The 25,608-nt window shown below is 37.8% G+C and overlaps 2 protein-coding genes across 3 annotated transcripts; one reads left to right on the top strand and one right to left on the bottom strand.

Annotated features, from left to right (window-relative positions):
- Positions 1 to 10,447: 10,447 nt before the first annotated feature.
- On the bottom strand, positions 10,448 to 12,580 carry LOC110864659 (monosaccharide-sensing protein 1-like). Of its 2 annotated transcripts, XR_004884705.1 has the most exons (4): positions 12,562 to 12,580; positions 11,692 to 12,357; positions 10,963 to 11,000; positions 10,448 to 10,776 (listed from the first exon to the last, which is right to left on the bottom strand). XR_004884705.1 is itself a non-coding variant. In XM_022113774.2 (2 exons), exons 1-2 carry the CDS (start codon positions 12,567 to 12,569, stop codon positions 11,724 to 11,726), a joined length of 642 nt encoding a protein of 213 aa, XP_021969466.1. In that variant the 5' UTR covers positions 12,570 to 12,580; the 3' UTR covers positions 11,592 to 11,723. The 2 variants fall into 2 exon arrangements, 1 of the variants encoding a protein (XP_021969466.1); XM_022113774.2 differs by lacking the exons at positions 10,448 to 10,776; positions 10,963 to 11,000 and having other exon boundaries at positions 11,592 to 12,357.
- A 1,438-nt stretch (positions 12,581 to 14,018) lies between these two features.
- Positions 14,019 to 16,964, top strand: LOC110944380. Its single transcript, XM_022186042.2, has 2 exons — positions 14,019 to 15,984; positions 16,072 to 16,964. The coding sequence occupies exons 1-2, from the start codon at positions 14,019 to 14,021 to the stop codon at positions 16,962 to 16,964; spliced, it is 2,859 nt and encodes a 952-aa protein (XP_022041734.2).
- Positions 16,965 to 25,608: the final 8,644 nt, after the last annotated feature.

The raw sequence follows: 25,608 nt of genomic DNA, 5'->3' as shown, positions 1-25,608 counted from the left end.
TTGAATAGTTCGCTCTGTCTGACCATCAGTTTGTGGATGGTAGGCGGTGCTGATGTGTAATTGGGTTCCCAATTCATCGTTAAACTTCCTCCAATAACGAGAGGTGAACCGGGTGTCCCGATCGGATACTATAGACATCGGAACCCCATGTCGGGATATTATCTCGTTCATGTAGACTTCCGCCATCTTCTCTGATTTATAATTTTCCCGAATAGGTAGGAAATGTGCTCTTTTGGTCAGTCGGTCAACGACCACCCATATTGCATCGTGCCCTTTTCTTGTCTTGGGAAGCTTAGTCACCAAATCCATCGTTACGTGTTCCCACTTCCACACCGGGATCTCCAAGGGTTGTAACTTTCCATACGGCTTTTGGTGTTCGGCCTTTACTTGGGAACACGTCAAACACTTAGCAACATACTTGACAATGTCTCTTTTCATCCCCGGCCACCAATAGTTCATCCTCAAGTCTCGATACATCTTTGTAGCCCCCGGTTGAACGGAGTATCGAGACTTGTGAGCCTCATTCAACAATAATTCTTTCACCTTACAATACCGAGGTATCCAAATTCGGTTGTACCTCGTTTTCATACCATTTGCATTCTCTTCCAATTCATGAATAAATCCTTTTGTTCTTTCTTTCTTTGGGTCAACAGCATTTAAAGATTTCGTTTGAGCTTCTCGAATTTCATCAAGGAGTTTAGGGGTGACTACTATCTTCATGGATTCTACCCAAATCGGGGATGGGTACTCCTTTCGACATAGAGCGTCCGCCACTACATTAGCCTTCCCGGGATGGTAATGAATGTCACAATCGTAATCCTTAATGAGTTCCAACCATCTTCGTTGCCTCATATTGAGATCTTTCTGCTCGAAAAAATATTTGAGGCTTTTATGATCCGAGAAAATTGTACATTTCACTCCATAAAGGTAGTGCCTCCATATTTTCAAGGCGAATACAACCGCCGCCAGTTCAAGATCATGAGTCGGATAATTGCCTTCATGTTGCTTGAGTTGTCTCGAAGCATAAGCAACGACTTTACCCCTTTGCATTAACACACAACCTAAAGCTTGACGAGAGGCGTCAGTATACACCACCAAACCATCCGTTCCATCCGGTAATGTCAACACCGGAGAATTTGAGAGCTTTTCTTTTAAAGTTTGAAACGCTTTTTCTTGCTCTTCGCCCCATATAAACTTTTCACTCTTCTTTGTTAGCTTCGTCATAGGAGAGGCTATCTTGGAGAAATCTTGGATAAATCTCCTATAATACCTAGCCAAGCCTAGAAAACTTTTTATTTCGCTTGGATTCTTCGGGGGTACCCAATTGATTACCGCATCTACTTTGGACGGATCCACATGGACACCATTCGCATCGATCACATGACCCAAAAATTGCACCTCTCTAAGCCAAAAGGCACACTTTGAGAACTTTGCATATAACTTTTCCTTGCGAAGCGTTTCTAATACATCACGCAAATGGGAAGCATGCTCTGCTTCACTGCGGGAATATATTAGAATATCGTCGATAAAAACGATTACATACTTATCAAGCATATGTCGGCACACCCGATTCATTAAATCCATAAACGCAGCTGGTGCGTTCGTCAGTCCAAAGGACATTACTAAAAACTCGTAATGTCCGTACCGTGTTCGAAACGCAGTTTTCGGTACATCTTCTTCTCGCACACGCAGTTGGTGATATCCCGACCGCAAATCAATTTTTGAAAACCAACTCGCCCCTTGTAGCTGATCAAAAAGGTCGTCAATTCTGGGCAACGGGTATCGATTCTTCACCGTTAACTTGTTCAACTCTCGATAGTCGATGCACATTCGCATCGAACCATCTTTCTTCTTTACGAATAATACGGGTGCTCCCCATGGCGAAACACTTGGTTTAATAAAACCCTTATCGAGCAACTCCTGAAGTTGCGTCATCAACTCTTTCATTTCGGTTGGGGCCAACCGATAAGGAGCTTTAGCTACCGGTTTTGCACCCGGGTTAAGCTCTATTTTAAATTCTACTTCTCGTTCAGGTGGGAGCCTGGGTAGGTCTTCCGGAAATACATCCGGATATTCATTCACCACGTTCACATCTTCAAGCTTTGGGACACCTCGACTAGTATCAATCACATAGGATAGATAAGCCCTACCCCCGTTCCTCACATGTTTGACAACTTTAACTATAGAGCACAATTTCGGCTTGATAACCCTTTCCCCTTGAACACTTATCCGCTTTCCCCCCGAGGTTACTACATGAATGATTTTCTTTTCACATTGAATTTCAGCATGATTTTGGGCTAACCAATCCATTCCTACAACTACTTTAAATTCCCCCATGTACATTGGAACAAGGTCTATACTAAATTCCTCATCTTCGATTATTATCTTACAGTTTTTGCAAATATCATGCAATAAATAGCTTTTACTATCAGCAACTTCAACCTCTAAGGGTATTGACATCTTTTCAAGCTTAAACGATGGGTGAGCTAACAATTCATTAGAAATGAATGACCTACTAGCCCCGGAATCAAATAAAACATTCATAGGCATAGAATTAACCAAGAATATACCTGAAACCACGTCCGGGCTAGCTTTAGCTTCATCCGAGGTTAGCCGAAACATCCTTCCGCGAGCCTTGGGGGGCTCGTCCTTCTTTCCATCTCTCTTTGCCTCTTGTTGGAGTTTCGGACATTCCGCTTTAATGTGCCCCGGTTCATTGCAATTGTAACACGCCTTTGAGTTTTCGGGGCACCTATAAAACGGATGTCCTTCCCGCCCACATTTGTAGCACCCCTTCTTTCCCGACAAACATTCACCCGAATGATGTTTCCCACACGTCTTGCAAGTCGGGATTTCACCACTTGCTTTCCCTTTCTTGCTTTGGTCTTGATATCTTGCCTTTTTCGAAGGGTTTGCGTTGGTAGGCTTCTCCGCTGCCCTTTTCTCTCCCCGTTCAACCTGCCTTTTTATCTCAATTTCTCTGTCTCTTGCCCATTCAATTAGTTCTTTTAACGTCGCGCACTTAGAGGGGTTTACAAATTCCCGATATTCAGCCTTTAACATAGCATGGTAACGTACAATCCTTTGCCTCTCAGTCCCCGCTATCTCCTCACAGAACTTCACCCTCTCAAGGAACTTGTTTGTTATCTCATCAATCGTTTCATCCTTTTGTCGGAGACGTAAGAAGTCTTCCTGAATCTTATCAATTGCGGATTGTGGACTATAATATTTCAGAAATGACTCCTTGAATTCTTGCCATGTTAACGATTGTACCTTATCATCCCCCAAGTCCTTCGAGTATGCGTCCCACCAATCTTTTGCTCGAAGTTGTAGAAGGCCCGTGGCAAACATTACTTGATCCTCCGCTTCGCATCTACTTCGTGTAAACACTGCCTCGGTACTGGAAATCCACCTTTGACAATCTATCGGATCAACTTCCCCTTTGTATGGTAAGGGGTTGCATGCCATGAACTCCTTGTACGTGCATCGCCGATAGCTTTTCTTCACTTGCAATTCGCTAATCATTTCTTTCAATTCTTCCACCTTGGAAGTTACCGAGGTATTAATTATTTCCAATACTTGCCCTTCGACTTCTTGAGCTAGTCGGGGAATACTAGCCTCAACTGCTTTCATTACTTCTTCCACAACCATAGCTTTTATTTCATTTCGGCGTGCTTCATCGTCCTCATTCGCATTCACTCTATCGGCCATCTACATAAAACATTCGTTACATTCATTAGATTTCATTTCATTTCTTCCACCATCATGTCTTAACATTATTTTATCATGACACGTTTCATTCATCATTCATACTTCTTGCCTTATCGTCATTGTATCATATCGTTCTTTATTTTAGACATTCATTCATCCTTTCTATCATATGATCATGCTAGTGCTACATAGCTCTCATTCTTTCTAATATGTGAAAGAAATTACTCATGACTAAACCATGCTTAAACTTTCTTTGGAAACTCAACGTTTCCGACAACCAACTCCATAGTATTCTTTATCCCTTACACCTTGATATACTTTTCTTACCCATTAGGATCGAATTATATCATTCTAAGTACCTTCCGTATGAATAAAACAATAAACAGAACAATATATTTTGAAACAGGCTGAAATGAGCTCCACCGTAAGTTACGGTGGTACCGTAACTTACGGTGACCCCTTTTTCTTTACGGTGCCAAGCTACTGACTTACGGTAGCCATTCTTTCTCCCAGGTGCTACCGTAAATTACGGTACCACCGTAACTTACGGTAGTGCCCAGCGTACTTTTATCGTTTTTTCATGTTTTTCTACTCCTTTTTGACCCGTATTAACCCCCAAACTGATCTGATTCATCCTATATCTTCCACTACGTCACGTAATCATTTCATAACGTCCCACAACAACTTAAATTGAAATGCAAAATTATTTCATAACGTAATCATTTAGAACACTTACTTGCTTTGCGCCACGAATCGAACACACACTTCTCCCGAGCTTTTGGTTTGAGTTCAAGCATTTGATGCTTAAATCCCTCAAACCTAGGCTCTGATACCAACTTGAAACGCCCAATTTCCATTCTTGATGTTTAACATAACATTATACAAATTCTAAAAAAATTTGACATGACCCGTTCGAAATTTTAACCTTTTCCCTGCTTTTTAACAACATCATTTTAATTATATTCTACGACACTTTTCAAAACCACAAAGTTGAGACCATAAGGTTCACCATGGACGATTTTGTACAACATATACCAAAAGACTTAGAAGTTCTAGCTACTTACTAACATACTAAACATAATTTAACATCATGTGACAAAACAAAGTTTTTGACCCATTCATAATCAACAACATGAACCGGAAGCGTGTGAAGGTCGACAATTGTGTGTTCGCTCCGAATGCGCCGCAATCAAGCATGAGATTTACCTAACATTCATAACAACAAACACTTGTTAGTACGTAACACATAACAATTACAATCCTTTAATTCCATATTCTTTTTCACCCGTTAACATAGCATAATACCCTACTAACATATTTACTTTCATTCGGAAACGTTCATCATTCCACTTTTCCAATTCATTAGTAATGAATCACCACATATCATACCTTCATGTACTTACCCCATTTGACCCGTATGGCAAATTTAATTCCTAATCATTCCAACTATCATTCTATTTAACATTTCATCCTAATAGACGGATCCTTTAAATTTTACCACAACTTGATCATTCGGACATTTCTCCATACAAACTCTTTGCATTTATTCAATCAAGATTCATAAAGGGAAATTATACTAAAATCATAGTTCTAAATGGTATCATTCATAATCTACCAATATAGTACATAAAGTTCATATGAACTTACCGCGATCTTGTGATGATTGTGCCTTTGAGTGACTTGCGCCTTCTTCCTTCTTTGTGCCTATAAGTCATAATCCCGTACTTTAGCTTTCTTTCAACATAAATTTCACAATCCTTATGGTGTGTTATGGCGTTTACTAGTTACATACATCATTATCATGAGAAAGTTACATCATCTTAACAAGTATTCATGCAAAAGCCATAACTAACTCACTTAGGCACTTTGTCAAACACATGGTGTGCATATCACTAGACTAGCATAATGTACAAGCATTTTAAGCACAACTTTCATAGTTCACTCTTGAGTAACATAAACATACTACCATGATAGGATCTATCATTCAAATCAAGAACATACAATTCTAAATCCATATTCATAACAATTTCATAAGTTAATCATCAAATTAACATACAAAACTTCACAATTGTTAAACATTACTTGACATGCAAGTGGGTTTTGCCCTAACCTTGTTCATATTCGAATTTTAGCATTCTTATGATATCTAGACCTTCCTAATAACCATCAATCTTACTGAATTTTGTATTACATTCATAAATTTCACAAAACCCACTTAATCAAACTTTCATCAAATCACAAAATTTGACTTACTTGAGATCAAGAACACTTAAATAATCAAGATACTTGGGTAATGCATTCGTTTCTTCAACAATCTAGCTCTCAATTGAAGGAATTTAGTGATTTAGGGTTTTGGTGAGGGAAGGAGTCCCCCCCTGCTTCTCACGATCGTAGGAACCAGACTTGTCTGGTTTCCTCCTTTTTGTCATGTTTTAATCCCTTTTTACATATCTAGTCCCCCATCTTTTAAGCCTTATTCACTTACTCATTTCTAGTTACAATCTTGGCAACTTAATGCATATATGGGGTTTTTGATTTGTTAATTGGTATAAATTTTAATAATACTCTAATTTTTTTATATTTACCCTTTCTTTTCGTTAATGTTTTATGATGAAGCATTAAAACTCGTCACATAAGAAATTCGGGGTGTTACACGTTGTACACATGTGTATTCTGATTTTGCTCTGCTTTAAGGCGATGTACACATGTGTATTCTGATTTTGCTTGTTTTTAAGGCGCTGTACACATGTGTATTCTGATTTTTGCTCTGGTTTGAAGGCGCTGTACACATGTGTAATCTGATTTTTGCTCTGGTTTTAAGGTGTTGTACACATGTGTATTATGATTTTGCTCTGTTTTTAAGGCGTTGTACACATGTGTATTCTGGTTTTTCTATGTTTTTAATGCGATGTACACATGTGTATAGCGTCTGTTTTTGTGATATCTCATTTTTTTGTGTATTGAATGTGTAAAGTTGTTGATGTACACTTGTGAATTATGCAAAGTACTAATTGCTGAGTTTTTTGTGTTATTATAGGAGACGTCGTAAACGAGGAAAGTGGAGAGGGAAGGTCCATAAGGATGATTCACGTATGAGGTCGATAAGGATGATTCACGTATGTTTGTTTGCTTGGTCGATAAGGATGATTCAGCATACAACGCGGCGAATAGTTGTAAAAGACTATGTCTTTTTTATTTTTCCGATTATGTTGCGTTTATTGTTTTCACGAAACTGGAACTTGTAATTGTATGTTTTTTTTTTGTTTGGCAAACATTATGGAAATTGTTATTTGCTTAATGTAAAATAGGTTTACAAGTTTTGTTTATATGTATGTATTATGTAGCTAATTACACATATGTACCATGCTGAGTACACATGTGTACTGTTCAATTCATATCAAAGTACACATGTGTATACCGTTGAATATGAAGGTTACGTGAATCTTAAAAATCATAATCCGAATTCTGGTGGCGAAATCTAAAAAATAAAAATGAAATAAAAGATAATGTGGATAATGAATTTAAAATAGGAAAGATGTAACTTAATTCAATTATTAAAATAATGATTTAAATATAATTTTTTATATAATTACAATCATACCCTTAACAACTAAAAAGGAAATCAATGGTCCAAATCAGTTCACGCATGGAATATATAGGGAGAAGATCATGCGAGAACCACCTCTTATTGTGAGAACCGCGAGAACCAATGTGAACACACCAAAAATGCCTAAAATTAGCTAAAAATCACACAATTTTTTTTTAATATTTTTTATATAAAAATCGCTAGTTTTTTAATCCCAAAAAAAAAAATTTATTTTTTTTTTGCCACTAAAAGTAGCGATTTGAGCATAAAAAATATTAAAAAAAAGAAAAATTTTTAGATTTTTTTGATTTTTTTAGATTTTTTTAGGTTTTTTGGGGGTTTAGTTTTTAGCATTTTAGCTTGTGGGGGGGGTTAGGTTTTTGGGGGGTGGGGGAGGGGGGTTTAGGTTTTTTTTTTTTTTTTGGGGGGGGGGTTAGGTTTTTTTTTAGGTTTTTAGTTTTTAGCATTTACCTTTAGGGGGGGGGTTAGTTTTTTTTTTTTTGGGGTGGGGGTGGGGGTTAGGTTTTTTTTAGCTATTTTAGGTTGTGTTCACATTGGTTCTCAAGGTTCTCACAATAAGGGTGGTTCTCGCATGAGCCCCTCCCTATATATATATATATATATATATATATATATATGGAGAATATCATGCGAGAACCACCTCTTATTGTGAGAACCGCGATAACCAATGTGAACACACAAAAAATGCCTAAAAATAGCTAAAAATCACACAATTTTTTTTAATATTTTCTATATAAAAATCGCTACTTTCGAATAAAAAAAAATTTAAAAAAATTTTTTTTTGGCCACTAAAAGTAGCGATTTGAGCATAAAAAATATTAAAAAAACAATTTATATATATTTTTAGATTTTTTTAGGTTTTTTGGGGGTTTAGTTTTTAGCATTTTAGATTGGGAGGGGGGGGGTGTTTAGGTTTTTTTTTTTGGGGGGGGGGGGGGGTGGGGGAGAGGGGTTTAGGTTTTTTTTGGGGGGGGGTAAGGTTTTTATAGGTTTTTTTGGGGTTTTAGTTTTTAGCATTTAGCTTTGGAGGGGGGGGGGGTTAGGTTTTTTTGGGGGGTGGGGGGTTTAGGTTTTTTTTTTTTTTTTTTTTTTTTTTGGGGGGGGGGGGGGGGGTTGGGGGTTTAGGTTTTTTTTTGAGGGGGGGGTGGTTAGGTTTTTTTAGGTTTTTTTTAGCTATTTTAGGTTGTGTTCACATTGGTTCTCAAGGTTCTCACAATAAGGGTGGTTCTCGCATGAGCCCCTCCATATATATATATATATATATATACACACACACACACACACACACACACACACACACACATATAGGGGACCGCTAAAATGAAACCACCTCCAGTTGTAAGAACAATGAGAACTACACCGTACGGAGCGAGTTGGACCAAAAATTTTTTTCATAAACGTAGATGTATGTATTATAAACACATTTGTAAAAATAAAAAATTCAAAAAAAAAAATATCGTGTGTGTAGTTTTGAGCACCACAAGTTTGTGTTTACGTGTACTGTAAATTTTAAATAAAATTTACGGTACCCGTAAAAACAAACTTGTGGTGCTCAAAACTACACTCACAACATTTTTTTTTTTTGAATTTTTTTACAAATGTGTTTATAATACACGCATCTACGTTTATGAAAAAAAAATTTGGTCCAACTCGCCCCGGATCAAAAAGTTCTAATGGTTCTTACAACTGGAGATGGTTTTCATTTTAGCGGTCCCTTATATATATCTTCCTCGTCTCTCTCTTCGTTATCTCGCTCTCAACAACCACCACCACATCACTAGCACTTCTGCCCCACTGCTGCCACCATCCCACTGCCGCCACCTTCGAACACCCACCACCACCGTCTCACCTCCACTACCGTAAACCCTGGATTGACGGTCGAACGTCGCCTCCATCATCCCTCTCACTCTCTCTAACAAAGGTCTCACTCTCACTCTCTCTCTCATGCATCAAACCCAGGCCGATTACCGTTTAGATCTAAGTGTTCCAGAAAATATCGTAGCCGATGCCATTTTGAAATGTTTGCCGTGACTATGCGTTCAAATTGGTGGAAGAAAATAATCCTTCTGTATCGTATCACTAGTACAAAAATGAACAAAGGATGCTATGGGTGTTTTCAAAAGATGCGGTTGGTAGGTTGCAACCGCATCTTTTGATTCATCTAACAAAGTCATGTATTCATTTAAAAAAAAACATCGCCCAAAAGATGTGGTTCTAATGTAACCGCATCTTTTGTATCTTTCAATTTCGCAAAAGATGCGGTTCTAATGTAATCGCATTTTTAGCATCATTCAATTTCGCCCATAAGATGCGGTTCTAATATAACCGCCTTTTTTACATTCTAGTGAATGAATGTACTTGACCCATTCAATAATTAATTCAATCCATAAAGTCTGACAACTTGACTTTTATATACATAAATTCGAACCATTTTAACCTTAATATAAATAAACTATTGATAATATATACAAATCAAGTCACATATATCTTAAATATTTATTTTTAAAAAATAAGATATTGATAATATTTTGACTACACACGTAGTCAAAGGAAGGAGAAAGAATTCAAAAGTTTGAAAATCATCATCTTCTTCCATCATCTTCTTTCCTTTAATATCTCAAACAAACATTTCATATTTTTCATATCTTTTTCCTTTAATACTTGAAGAAACGAAGGCTCGTCAAATTTGTATCATCTTCTTCGTTTTATCTTATGTATACATTAAACTAAAGGTATTATTTCATTTATTGAAATTTTATTTTAGTTTTATTGAATATTATTGAATATATTTTGTTATATTTAGGTGAAGGTCGAATTTTACAAGTTTTTTTAGACATCTCATTCAATCATCAAGCAAAGGTATGAAATTTTAACTTTATGTGGTTATTTGTTATGTGTATGTATATTTGTGTGAATACCTTCGGTGGGTCGTAAGTCGTGTTGCACGTTAGGTCAAACGACTCGTCTATAGAGCAACAGGAGCCTACACCGATACCAAATAATGTTGCCATGAAACCAAACACTAGAGCTACATGTGAAATAAAAGGAAAAATCATCTCATCACATGCAGTTATCTTAAAATAGAAAGCAAAATAATCAGGTTTGGGAAAGATAAACAAAGGCAAGACATGAAAAACTAAAAATCTTTCCATTTAGATACTGCTAGGCGTAAGTCACGTCACACACATACATATATAGGCACAACACTAACTATATTGGACCATTTACTAAGTAATTAAGTTTTAACATGGCCGATGGCCGATGTTGTTAATAAAGAACCACGCAGCTAATGTGAATACCATGACTGGAAATTTTGAACCATTAGAGATTGGTCGACAAGCATCTGGTGTTTTTGCATCACCGATGTATCCTGGCCAACATGTACAGTTGTAGCTCCCTGTTGTATTAATGCAACGCCCAAAACAAAGGAGGTTGCTTTTATCGTCACTCTTTGACGTCTAGGAAAGAAAAATGTTCAAAAATTAAAACAAACTTTTTTACAAGTCAACTAAATAGAATAATGCATGTGTGCATTATATATATAGCAAACGAATATACAATGCTTGTTGTAGGTAGACTAGTTAATATATCTCATAACAATCAAACTATAAAAAAAAGAACTTTAAGCAATTCAAGTATTCAACCTGCTTCATACCAGCATCGCGTTACTCGTATAGGTGAACTGCAATGAAAGAAACTGGCCAAACTAAGCCATAGCTAGAATAGTAGAAGCCCAAATTCTAACAGCGAAAAAATGAACCAATAAACCCTAAAACATAAGGAAATTAAGATTATACGGAAAGGCAACCAAGTAGACATCAATCAAGTAACAACATATCAAAATGTAGCTGCAAAAAATCCATTGAACATTAAAAAGATCCATAATATAAGAATAGAAAGCAAAAAAAAAAAAAAAGACACACCTTCGCAGCGACGCCAAGTTCATACATAAACACAAATCGAATAACGCATAGCCAAAATTAGACCTGGCAAACGGGTTGGGTCGGGTCGGGTCGGGTCATGGGTCAAAACGGGTTCGGGTCAAAACGGGTTAATTAAAAAACGTGTTGTTTTGGTTCGGGTCGAAACGGGTTCGGGTCAAAACGGGTTCGGGTCAAAACGGGTTCGGGTCTGAACGGGTTTGGGTTAGAACGGGTTTCGGGTCGGGTCGGGATGGTTAAAATAATGTTTTTTTAAGCGACTATCCATGTTTAAAGGTATTTCTCCTGAGAGCTTGTTATTATGCATATTTAATGACTCTAAAGAAGATAAATTTGCCAAAGACGTTGGAAATTCACCAGTGAGATTATTGTTCTGTAAGTTCAAAATATTTTTCACCCTGATTACCATACACCTGAAACATAACGATTCACCTGTTGTAGTATTTGAATCCCAACACCAACAATCAATGCTTGTTTAATACCAGCTTGGAAAGATCAGCCCAACTCCTCACATCTTTAGTAGACGGTTGCGGCTTGATCAGACCCGACTGAATCGGGTTCTGACCCATCGTATTATCTAAACAAAGAACTGATCTACTAACAAGAGCCGAGGCCCGAACCCCGTCACCGTCGTCTGCAACCGGGAGTGAAGCAATGGACCCGCGTCTGGATTCTGCACCACCCTCCTGGTGCAAGTAAATCCGCTGCAACCCGCCCGCTTTCTTCCCGTCTTCGGTCTTCGTATACGCCAACTGCCACCCACCACCAATCCCTATCACACTATTCGACTCGCTAGGCTGAACTGTGTTTAACATACTCCTAGAAACCGGAGCAATCATGTCTTTATCTACACTAGTTGAATTAAGCGATAGCAACGGGGTTTTTACATTATCATTAGTTTCGTCCACGGATAAGTTCCCATTTTCGTGATTACTCTCTACATCCCAGTTATCGGGTTTATGCTGATCGCCATGAAACATGCTTCCGAAATTTGGGAAGATCATGCTTCCGGTTTCGTTCTGTTTCTCGTGAACACTTCCGAATAGAGTCACTATTGGATCCATCATTTGTGCATAGATGGAACATACTGAAGTGAATCTACAAAACAAGGGTTTACAAAGTTTTTGGTGATATACCAAAGAGTAACTAGCTACAGATATACCAAACAGACACCACAGAACAAAACAGAGGTTTTCAGGTTTCAAAATACAATGTCAGTGTAACAAAGTTTTTGTTTCTTGACAGTAATTGTTGACAAGAAGTACTCACAAGTGACAAGGGATATATAAGACGGAAAATCACCTGGTCATACCAATTAATACTTCATATCTTCATCTCTTCTCTTCTGGCATATAAAAAAACAGTTCTGAAATAGAAAACTAATCAGATCAACTAAATCCAAAACATTCACATAAATTATGATACTTATGATACACATATTAATACTTCATCCCTTCTGGCATATAAAAAAAACAGTTCTGAAATCTATGAACCTAAGAATAACAATTTGGCAACTTGTTATCGAACTAGAGTTTGAACTTTATAAGTTACCTCAGAAGAGAAAGTGCATATTTCCTCCGATGGTGGCTGATAAATAACTATGTGTGTGATTCAATTAGGGTTAGGGGAGGTGTTGATGATAATTTTTGAAAACCGAATTGAAGAACGAGGGAAACTTAGTTAATATCGGAGGGAAAGTGAAAATTTTAGGAAAATTATTGGAGGTAAGACCATGGGTATGGAGGGGCGGGGGTTTGCGGCATGGGTTGACACGTGGAGTTCGAGCCCCCTTGCTGGTGAGTGACGTGTCCGTAGGGTATGGCGGGGCGGGGCGTGGCTAGCCCGGTGTGGCTTGGTCAGTTGTATTAAAATAAGAAAAATATAAAATTAAAACATGGCCCGCTATGCCCTAGCCAACAAGCAAATAAGAGTCGGTCACATAGGATCGCCAGCATGCCCCACGCCCGGCCTTAAAATCCCGCCCAAGGGGCCACGCCCAAACCCAAGCCCACCCGGGGTGGTGACTTGGGCGTTTCTCTCCAACTCACGTGCCAACCCACGCCCCATACCCCATAGTCTAAATATGGTTAGGATCCCCTTCTTACATACACACTTATTTTTTTTAAACTAGTAGGAAACCCACCGTGCGAGAAGTAAATAATGTTCAAAAAATGGAAAGGCGACAAAACTTACATAACAAAAAACATGTAATAAAAAATAAAACATAGCATAATAATTTCATAATAGAATGTATGATACACGAAAGTGCATTCCTTAGTCGAACTCTCGCTCCCTTGTTTTAGCTTTGTAAATTCTTGTTAAAACTTTGGTGGTAGAACTTCTTTAACTAAGGGTATCAAAAAGTTCTTCTTTAATATATTATATATTTTCAGATGGATCGTGATTATTGGATGTATAAAATTTCGCGTGTATCCGAAATTTATACAGTGGGTGTTCGAAGTTTTATTAAGGCTGCCGAAGCAAATCGCGTAAAGAGAGGAAGCCGTTCGATTTGTTGTCCTTGTGCCAAATGTGAGAACCTTAGATATTATAACTGCAATGAAATAGAGTTCCATTTGTTCGAATATGGTTTTATGCCTCAATACCATTGTTGGTCAAGGCATGGAGAGTCACTAGTTGATTTTAGCACCTCCTCGACCACTTTAGACATTAATGATAGTACATACAACAACGACTCATTATACGTTGATGACCATTCAAATGACCCTAGTGACAATTTAAATGATATGTTAAATGACATGGAGACTAATATGGGTGATGCCGAAAAAGAAAATCTACAACAACTATTTGAAGATGAAGAAAAAACATTATATACCGGTTCTAAATTTACGAAACTTGATGCTGTGTTGAAGTTGTTGAACTTGAAGTCGAAAAACGGATGGAGCGATAAAAGTTTCACAAATTTATTAGTGCTTTTGCATGACATGCTTCCGGAAGACAATGAATTACCAGTTTCGACATACCAAGCAAAAAAGTTGACGTGTCCGATGGGATTGGAAGTTGAAAGAATACATGCATGTCCAAATAATTGTATATTGTATAGAAAGCAGTATGCAAATGAACATAAATGTGTTAAGTGTGGTGCATCCAGGTATAAACGACTAAAAGATTCGGACGACGCTGATGATGATGTGAAAAAAAATGGACCACCAGCTAAAATGTTGTGGTATCTCCCCATTATACCGAGGTTGAAAAGGTTATTTTCAAACGAAAAAGAAGCAAAATTATTACGTTGGCATTCAGATGAACGTGTAATTGACCAAAAACTAAGACATGTGGCGGATTCACCTCAGTGGAGAACCATTGATAACAAGTATCCTGAATTCGGGAAGGAGACGAGAAACATACGGTTTGGGCTTAGTTCAGACGGGATGAATCCTTTCGGGAACATGAGCAGTCGTCGTAGTACGTGGCCGGTTCTTTTATGCATCTACAATCTTCCACCGTGGTTATGCATGAAACGGAAATACATTATGATGTCGTTGTTGATTCAAGGTCCTAGACAGCCAGGTAATGATATTGATGTGTATTTGTCTCCTTTAATTGATGACTTAAAAACTCTTTGGGATTCGGGTGTAGAAGTATATGATGCCTATAAGAAAGAACACTTTCAATTGCATGCCATGATTTTCTGTACAATAAATGATTTTCCAGCATACGGAAACTTGTCAGGATATAGTACCAAGGGTAAGAAAGCTTGTCCTGTTTGTGAAGATGAAACAAGCTCAACATGGTTAAAAAATTGCAATAAAACTGTATACATGGGGCATCGAAGATTCCTTCCGAAGGGTCATAGTTTTAGGAAGAAAAGAGAGGAGTTTAACGGAGAGATCGAGACCAGAACGATGAGAACACGGTTCGATGCATTTTCACGAGTTGAAAATCTAAATACTGTGTTGGGAAAAAGATCTCGTGATAAGAGTGGAATCAACTGGAAAAGAAAATCAATCTTTTGGGATTTGCCTTATTGGAGAGATTTAAATGTTAGGCATTGTCTAGATGTTATGCACATAGAAAAAAATGTATGTGATAGCTTGATAGGCTTATTATTAAATATTCCGGGTAAAACTAAAGACGGGATTAATGTCCGAAAAGACATGGTACTTTTGAATATACGTAAAGATCTTGCCCCAGAACAAAGGGGCGACCGTATTTATCTGCCACCTGCTTGTTATAACACAACAAAAGAAGAAAAAAGGCAGTTCTGTCAATGTTTGCATGATATTAAGGTTCCATCAACTTATTCTTCAAACATTAAAAGATTGGTGTCAATGAAAGATTGTAAATTGCTTGGAATGAAGTCTCATGATTGTCATGTTTTGATGACACATATGATTCCTATCGCGATTCGTGGATTGTTACCGGATAACGTCCGACATACGATCACAAAACTTTGTTTGTTTTTTAACAACATTCACTCAAAGGTTATTGACAAAGAAGACTTGGATAAATGGCAAAAAGATATTTATGTTACCCTTTGTGAACTAGAGATGTACTTCCCACCATCATTTTTTGATGTAATGGTTCACCTGATATCTCATATCGTACAAGAGATTAAAGCTTGTGGTCCGGTATTCCTACGGTACATGTACCCTTTTGAAAGATACATGGGTTACCTAAAAGGTTTTGTAAAAAACCGTAATCGACCAGAGGGCAGTATTATTGAAGGGTATACTTCTGAAGAGGCGGTTGAGTTCTGTCAAGGTAATGTTATCAATAATATATTACAATAAATAATATTATATATATATTAGTGTTAATTTACAATATAATAATTTGTTTTTTTCATAGGCTATATGGAGGGTGTCGACAGTGTTGGTGTTCCAGTAACTCGTCATTCGGGCCGGCTTCTGGGTCAGGCAGTAATTGGTATCAAAACAACCATGCCACAACGAAAAGACGTGCAAGATGCACATTTAGTGGTCCTAAAACACATGACATGCCTTGCTCCATATGTTAATGAACACATGGAGATGTTACGGTTGACACACCCGGGCAAGGATGATTTATGGTACATAAACACTCAAAACAAAGAGTTATCGAAGTGGATGGAAATGAAGGTAACCAAAACAGATGTTGATGATACTGTGAAAAGGCTTGGGCAGGGTCCAGACTGTAGAGTTATAACTTCCCAGGGGTACGACATTAACGGTTATACTTTTTACACCAGTGATCAAGATAAAAAAAGTGTTGTGCAAAACAGTGGAGTTACTATAACAGCATCAACGACCGAGTTCAGCAGAGGGCGCCACGATACAATGATGAATATCGCCAAAAATTCTTATTATGGTGTTATACAGGAAATTTGGGAATTGGACTATCATGATTTCACTATTCCTTTGTTCAAATGTAAGTGGGTGAACAACAGTACAGGTGTTCAAGTTGACAAATATGGTTTTACACTTGTCGACCTTACCACTGATGGCTATAAATCTGAGCCATTTGTTTTGGCAAAGCATGTCACACAAGTTTTCTTTGTCAATGACCCAAGCAAACCAAGATACCACATTGTCTTGCAAGGTAAACGCCGTATTCTTGGTATTGATAATGTCATTAACGAGGATGAATATGACCACTTTGATGATCTACCACCATTTTCGGTCGGTATTGAACCAAGTAATTACGACAACATTAAGCACACCAAATACCTACGTGATGACACCGATGGGATTTACGTTGATTAAGGTATGATATACTTAATACATCAATACACCTTATTCTTGTTTTTTAATATAATAATAATCATTTTATTAATATATCTTATTCTTATTTTATGCAGGATAAACGGAAATGATGAAGTAAAAAGACGTGTTTGATTATTTTTGCTAACTAAGGAGACATTTTCGATTGTTTGTGTTATTTCATTTAAAACTTTTACATTGGATAGGCCAATGTTTAACTTATTGATACACTTTTTCACTTTATTTTTTTAATCGTACATTTTCAAAATTTTGTGTAACAGGGAGGTGATTTATACATCACTAAATATGATTGTACATGTTTAGTGATGAAAATATAATATTACCTGAAGTTAGTTTTAAAAGACCTTTTGTTTGTTTTGTGTAATACTTGGTGTAAATAAATGAATCATGTAGTAAAAGTTATAAATGTTATTTGAAAAACAAATTTAACCTTTCAAGTGAATGAGAGAAAAAACTTTCAGCAAAGAGAAGTCTTCCCTCCTTTCCACCAAGGATAATTATATTTTTTTAAAACCGTAAGCCTAAACCTCCTTCCCCAAAATTCTCCCCCCAAAACTCAAACCCCTACAATCTAACCCCACGTTCCACCACTTCCCACATTCAATCTTTCAATTTGCCATTTGCCACACTCCATTGCAGCCCTAATTCTCCAAAAAATTCACCCCTCAAACGCCCCTCTCCAGCCAACTGTTCTGGCGCCCCCCAAACCCCACAGCGCCATCTTTCCAGCCAACTGCTCCGACGCCTCAATCCCTCAGACGCCGGCCTTCGTCACCCCTCAAACGACATCTCCAGTTCCGAAACCACATCTAAGAGGTGATGAAAACCCTTAACCTTCTGTTTTATAAATTTCATTATTTATATGTTTGGGTCTTACATTTGATGACTTGATGTGGTTGAGGGTATAAACATAAATATATAGTTTGTGGTCCAGATTCTTGTTTGTATTGCACGTGTAGTTTATTCGAAATATGATTGTTAGTGTATTACACGTGTAGTTTATTCGAAATATATATATATTCGAGCAAAAAGTACTTCAGATGAAAACAATTACTTCAGAACCTAGATGAAAACAATTACTTCAGAACCTGGACCCATGGAGCACTTTGTTCCTCTTCTTGGAACACTATAATGTTTTGTTTTCGAGCCGAGCCAGCTCGTTTTTTAATCAAGCTGAGCTCGACTCGTGGCTCAGCTCAACGGCTCGACTCGTGGCTTGGCTTGACGGCTCGAATCGTGGCTTGGCTCGACGACTCGACCATAGAATATTTTTCAAGTAAAGTCAAGGTAGCAAGACAACACATCGAGTAGGTTGGGTAACAAAAACTTATTGGTATGGGCCGTAAACACCTTTTTGTCGATTTTTGAAGCTCTTTATTTGCAATGTATTGACTGTAGGGGTGCAAACGAGCCGAGCCGAGCCCGAGCTCGACCAGGCTTGAGCTCGAGCTCGTTTAACATATGAAAGCTCGAGCTCGGCTCGATTCGAGCGTTATTTCTAAAGCTCGAGCTCGGCTCGAATATAATTTTTCAAGCTCGAGCTCGGCTCGGGCTCGACTCGTTTAGTATTTATCAATTAATTTATATTTACTTCAGAACCTAGATGAAAACAATTACTTCAGAACCTGGACCCATGGAGCACTTTGTTCCTCTTCTTGGAACGCTATAATGTTTTGTTTTCGAGCCGAGCCAGCTCGTTTTTTAATCGAGCTGAGATCGACTCGAGGCTCAGCTCAACGGCTCGACTCGTGGCTTGGCTTGACGGCTCGAATCGTGGCTCGGCTCGACGACTCGACCATAGAATATTTTTCAAGTAAAGTCAAGGTAGCAAGACAACACATCGAGTAGGTTGGGTAACAAAAACTTATTGGTATGGGCCGCAAACACCTTTTTGTCGATTTTTGAAGCTCTTTATTTGCAATGTATTGACTGTAGGGGTGCAAACGAGCCGAGCCGAGCCCGAGCTCGACCAGGCTTGAGCTCGAGCTCGTTTAACATATGAAAGCTCGAGCTCGGCTCGATTCGTGCGTTATTTCTAAAGCTCGAGCTCGGCTCGAATATAATTTTTCAAGCTCGAGCTCGGCTCGGGCTCGACTCGTTTAGTATTTATCAATTAATTTATATTTACTTCAGAACCTAGATGAAAACAATTACTTCAGAACCTGGACCCATGGAGCACTTTGTTCCTCTTCTTGGAACGCTATAATGTTTTGTTTTCGAACCGAGCCAGCTCGTTTTTTAATCGAGCTGAGCTCGACTCGTGGCTCAGCTCAACGGCTCGACTCGTGGCTTGGCTTGACGGCTCGAATCGTGGCTCGGCTCGACGACTCGACCATAGAATATTTTTCAAGTAAAGTCAAGGTAGCAAGACAACACATCGAGTAGGTTGGGTAACAAAAACTTATTGGTATGGGCCGCAAACACCTTTTTGTCGATTTTTGAAGCTCTTTATTTGCAATGTATTGACTGTAGGGGTGCAAACGAGCCGAGCCGAGCCCGAGCTCGACCAGGCTTGAGCTCGAGCTCGTTTAACATATGAAAGCTCGAGCTCGAGCTCGGCTCGATTCGAGCGTTATTTCTAAAGCTCGAGCTCGACTCGAATATAATTTTTCAAGCTCGAGCTCGGCTCGGGCTCGACTCATTTAGTATTTATCAATTAATTTATATTTACTTCAGAACCTAGATGAAAACAATTACTTCAAAACCTGGACCCATGGAGCACTTTGTTCCTCTTCTTGGAACGCTATAATGTTTTGTTTTCGAGCCGAGCGAGCTCGTTTTTTAATCGAGCTGAGCTCGACTCGTGGCTCAGCTCAACGGCTCGACTCGTGGCTTGGCTTGACGGCTCGAATCGTGGCTCGGCTCGACGACTCGACCATAGAATATTTTTCAAGTAAAGTCAAGGTAGCAAGACAACACATCGAGTAGGTTGGGTAACAAAAACTTATTGGTATGGGCCGCAAACACCTTTTTGTCGATTTTTGAAGCTCTTTATTTGCAATGTATATTGAGCATGACTACAAAACCCAATAATAGCTATATCAATTTAAATAAAGTAACTCTTTCAACAACTTTAAACCTGTTTGGCTTATTCCTTTTTTAGCTAAATTCTTTCTATTCGACTCATTCTAGATATCTAATCGTCCAATTTTAAGTGAATTAAAAACACAAACCTTATGATTCGTTAGATTTCTGATGCCGGCCCCCAATACCGCCATGCTTCTGAAATGAAAAAAACGAAAAGTTAATGTAGTATATGTATATATGTATTTGATCTTTTTTGTCGAAAAGCTCTAATAAAGTCAACTTTTTTCTTATGTATGTGAACTTTAGGTATGGCAAGAAAACAATCTCAAGAAGATACCCGAGAACTAGGAAAAGATACAAAGAAAGCAAAACGCGGACGTGGGATTGCTTGTTTCTCAAAGAAGATACCCGAGCACAGGAGGCATATATATTTTGATAGAAATAACAAACCATATGGTGACCTGCTTTCAAGAGTGAGGTCATGGTATGGGATGATGGTTCAACATATCTTCCCAGTTCATATTCAGATGGAAGACCAGGAGGACGAATACTTTGATCGTCTATGGTTGGAGACTAAGGTACGTATTATACTTTAACATGTTAGAAATCTAAAATAGCTATAAATTAAATTTTTTTGCCCAACCCAGAGAATAGAACTTTATTCACAAACAAAGACACAACACAGACCCTTAGCAAGCTGCTAAGGGACACAGAACAGAATTGTTTCAATTAGATAGCAAATACACCCAAACAGACACTTATGTCCACACTCTCCCGGTTTTCCAGGTCCAACCCATAGTTGTCAAAAGCGCAAAAGGCGCGCGCCTAGGCGCTCGGGCTCAGCGAGGCGCGCCTATAGCGCCTGGTGGTAGCTTAGGCGCAAAAATGGATTTTTTTTTGTAAAAACTGTGCTCAGGCGCAAAAGGCGCGCGCCTAGGTGCTCGGGCGCAGCGAGGCGAGCCGAAGCTGAATATCCAATTGATGTTGATGGAAGTTTTGATGACTTTGATGATGCTCTTGATGATTGATGATGAACTATAAATTTAAATGTTTTAGTAACCGCAAACGTTTGTATAATTCCTAGTAACTTTTGGTATCACTACGTGTGTATAAGTCCTATACTTTTGCTACTAACTATTAGCTACATGATCTTAAATGACATATATAATAGTTTTTTTTTTTTTTATCTGAAATCTTATTTATTTTCCAAGCATAACATATTTTTTATATTTTATTTCTCTATATGCGCTTTTCTTAAAAAAACCCACGCTTTTTTGCGCCTTGCGCCTAGGCTCCGGGCGAGGCCGATGCGCCTGGCCTGCGCCTTGCGTCTTTGACAACATATGCACTTGACAGTAACCTGAAGCATACATAATATTTGTGTATGTATGCAACTGACAGAAACCTGATGTATATGTAACATGTGCATAAGTTTATTTAACAAATAAGTTGAAAAACAGTTGGCAAGTGACAAAGTTATCAAACTTCCTGGTTGCCGTGTTCAAAACATGCCTACATTGCTTTTATAATTAGTCTGTGTCTCACTGCGGATTGATTCAACGCTGCGTGTTGCTTTAAATGAATAAGGGTCATCCATCTGTAAGCTCATTTGTCTAAATGAGAACCCATCTCTCATCGCTGGTTGCTTTCATTTCTTTGGGTTCTTCCAGCTTTAAAAACATTAATTAAAAGGAGAACGGGGTCAACTTAGTCAAATGGATATTTTCTATTATCTGCACTGGTCAGTTGAGTCAAATGGGACACTTTGTACCTATGTTGTCAAAAGCTCGTAAGGCGCGCGCCTAGGCGACCGGGCGCAGTGAGGCGCGGCTATAGCGCTTGGTGGCTCAGGCGAGAATATGGGTTTTTTTTTTGTAAAAACGCTGCTCAGGCGAGCGCTCAGAGCCAGGCGCAGGTGAGAAAAGGCGCGGGCTTCAAACATGTGAGGCGCAATGAAGAAGAAAAAGGAGTGACAAACTGATTTAAGTGCAGCAATTACTTTCTGTGTCTTCGTTCTTCTCACGTTCCTTCTTTTTTTTTTTTCTATTTTGCAAGAGCGGTAGTCTTTTTTTTACATATACTGCTAGGGTTTTAATGTTTGCGTATTTAAAAAATATTGGGCTTTCCTTTTCTAGTTTTGTTATATTTGAGCTTTCTTTTTTATTTGCTACTTTCTGTGTCGGCGTTCGTTTTGCCAATCCCATTCCATATGCCATTGAGAGTCTTTCTACCGGGGATAATGTTCCCACTTCTGCGCCCGCTGTGAATCGAAGCAACAACCTTAGCCCACAAATCATTGCCACAGTTCTTATATCTCCACCACCACTTAGCGATAAGACCTAAGTTTAAATCTCTGATGCTTATTATGTTTTACACCGTGTTTTCTAAATTTTAGAAATATTGGAAGATTACTACCGATGAACCTAGAGAGTATATGAGGAGTTGGGCTATAAGACTTGGCACCAACTTTAGATCTCGACTTGTTAGAGATTATGTAAAGGAAGGACTAAATGCTTGTGACACATATCCATTTATTAATGGTGATCATTGGGATGAATTTGTTGAAATAAAGACTAGCAAGAAATTTCTGGTATGTTTATTATTATTATTTTTTTTGTTATAAATATTATTATGTGTATACACTTGCAAGTAATGAATAACATTTTGTTTATTTGTGTGAAGGAACGAAGCAAGAAAGCAAAAGCTAGTGCTGCCATGAACAAACACGTGCCCCATACGGGACGAGGCGGGTGGGATCTTATTGAAAAAAAGAAACATATTATATTGCCTCAACTGGAATCAGTATACAAAGAAATTAGAAGTATTCAAAACTCACGTTCAAAGTTGTATTTAGCCGGTAGAGCCAAATATAACATAGAAACCCAGTTGTATGAACTTGAAGATGATGCATATTTGGAGGCTCGTAATTTGGTAAATGATTGTGTTATATAATTATATAAAATCGATTTTGCTTGATTTGTTAATATTATATTAGATTGTTTTAACAAATTTTATAGCTTGAAAAGGAACAAGAGATGATGGCAGATGGAAGTTATTATAAAAATAAATCAGACCCGCTAGTTCAAGTTCTTGGACCTGAGCACCCCGGACGAGCACGAACAGTATCCGGGTTTATAGGTAATGACTATGTCTGTGTATATATATGTTGAATATATTTATAGAAATTGATGCTTTTGTATTGAGTTGTAGGTCATACTAGGGTTCATGGAGGTCTATATAAAAATGTGAGCCAAGACTCGATACCACTAGTAGACACGAGGCCAACCTTTTGTGGCTCTAGCTATGGGTCTAATGGACGAGTCCACTATCCACCAATAATGGTAATACATTTTTTTGCTAAATTTAAATGTTATATATATATATATATATATATATATATATATATATATATATATATACTAAAAGCGTTGAATGATTTTGCAGAGTCACACCGAATGTGAGTTGTTAATGAATATGGCTGATAGGTTAGAGACGGTGGCTTATGGTATGGCATGGCCTAGCATGTCAACGATGATAGATTCTAGCCCAATATCCGAGGGTTGTGTCAAGGTGGAAGTGGATGATATTGTTGATAAACATAAGAAGTCGGAAGTTTATTCAGTCACCAAAACAAGTGAAATTAAATTGGTTGAAGATTTGGTTCTTCGATATGTTCAATGGCCAAGATATGCAATAAGGGTATATATTTTTGTGTATGTATTATAATATAAATATATTTTAGTATATCAATAGTTACTATATATATTTTTTATAAATTGTAGCTTAAGAATGAAGGAAGACAAAGCATGTCACCTAACGCCCCCATTGTGAACTCGAGGCGTGGGTCACAGAGTCATAGAGGCGCCGCACCATTGGTAGCCGACTCAATAATACATGATGATGACACCAGAATGACTCCAGCTTATCATCCATGCTTACAAATGGTAGCTAACCCATTTATTCTTATATCTTTGGTTAATTTAGTTATATTTGTTAGTGTCCTAAAACTTTGTTTGTTATTTTAGATTGGCGAAGACGATCACCAACTTCCAAGTCAACTTCAAATCGAAGATCAAGATCTTTTTAAAGATGGTTTTGTAAATATGGTAAGTTTTCAGAAACTTGTTTATGTAACAACTTGTATATATAGATGTATATTTTCTATATACATATATACGTGTATGTGTGTATACATATATTTACCTACTAATGTTTTTATAATGATTTTTAGTTGGCATCTATGGAGCAGCAACAAACTGTTACAAATGCTCCCATACAGGTATCTGAACCTGTAAGGGTACCCGAACCTGTACCCGAAACTGTACCCGAACCTGTACCAGCACCCAAACCTGTATCCGTACCCAAACCCAAAAAAGTACGCAAATCCAAACTTGTACCCAAACCCGTATCGGTACCCGTACCTAAACCCGTACTCGAAACTGTACCCAAACCCAAACTCGAACCACATATAAAACTCATAACCGGTTCTCAAGGCGAAACATGGGAGGATCCTAAGTTGAATTCGATCAAGCAGAATTTACGAAACAAAACCGGTGTCATTCGAAACGTAGTTGATAAATTAGACAAACTCTTTAAGCACCGCACTCACATTCGTACTTCTTCACCGCAAGGGATGTATCCCATATCGGTTCAATATCTAATCCCGTATTCGGAATTGTTAAAGTTATTTCTAAGGCGGTGGCTTGATATTAGCGTAATACATTCGTTTTCCATGTAAGTTTTTTTAATATTGTACAATAACTTTTTAGATATAATTTAATTTACTAACTTTATCATTTATATATATGTATATTAGGTATTTTTTTCTGTCTCCCAATTCCCGGTGTGCATTTTTTGATCCGTACAAAATTTGTGGTGCAAAATGCGAAAGTGATCCGGATGATGTGATAAAACACATCAAAGAGGTATACGAGCATCATGAAGACAAAAGATATTTTCTTGCACCTTATCATGACAAGTAATATACAATTTTCCTCAATACATACACATACACATACACATACACATACACATATACTAAATTGTTCTATATATTTTATTTTTTAGCGATCACTGGAAGCTTTTAATATTTGAACCAACCACTTCAAGCGCATTCATTGTTGATTCAATAAAAAAGGGAAAGTCGGAGGAAAGTTACCTCATTTCAAAGCTAATTCCCAGTGGTTTCGAGAGAACTTTTACATGGACAGTTATCAATGTAAGTTTTCTTTTTTTTTTCATGTTTTTTTCTGGTGTTTAAAATAATTAATTGTGGATTAACCGTAGTGCTACCAACAACCGGGCTCATGGGAATGCGGTTATATGTTGATAAAACACATGTGGGAGTTTGTTGAGACAATTCAACATGACTTTATTAATCGTGTAAGTGTATTTCATATATTTAAGATATATCAGCCTTTTAATTTATTTGTATACATTTAGATACTGTGTTTTATTTGTTTTTCAGAAATGGAATACACAAGAGAAGACTTCGGGTGAGGAAATTGAATCTATGGTCGTAGACTTGATGGAGCGTTGGATTAAGGAGGTGTTTGGGATTCGGACATGAACTCCGTAAAGGTGTCTCAAGGTTAGCTCA

The sequence above is a fragment of the Helianthus annuus genome, chromosome 16 (assembly GCF_002127325.2).
Source record: "Helianthus annuus cultivar XRQ/B chromosome 16, HanXRQr2.0-SUNRISE, whole genome shotgun sequence".
Classification (NCBI taxonomy): domain Eukaryota; kingdom Viridiplantae; phylum Streptophyta; class Magnoliopsida; order Asterales; family Asteraceae; genus Helianthus; species Helianthus annuus.
This window is presented reverse-complemented; position numbering and strand designations above follow the sequence as displayed.

Bases quoted from the DNA above. Each gene is read 5' to 3' on its own strand.
- LOC110944380 (XM_022186042.2), top strand. From the start codon at position 14,019: ATGGAGACTAATATGGGTGATGCCGAAAAAGAAAATCTACAACAACTA. The intron at 15,985-16,071 runs GTAATGTTATCA...TTTTTTTCATAG, and splicing joins GGCGGTTGAGTTCTGTCAAG to GCTATATGGAGGGTGTCGAC.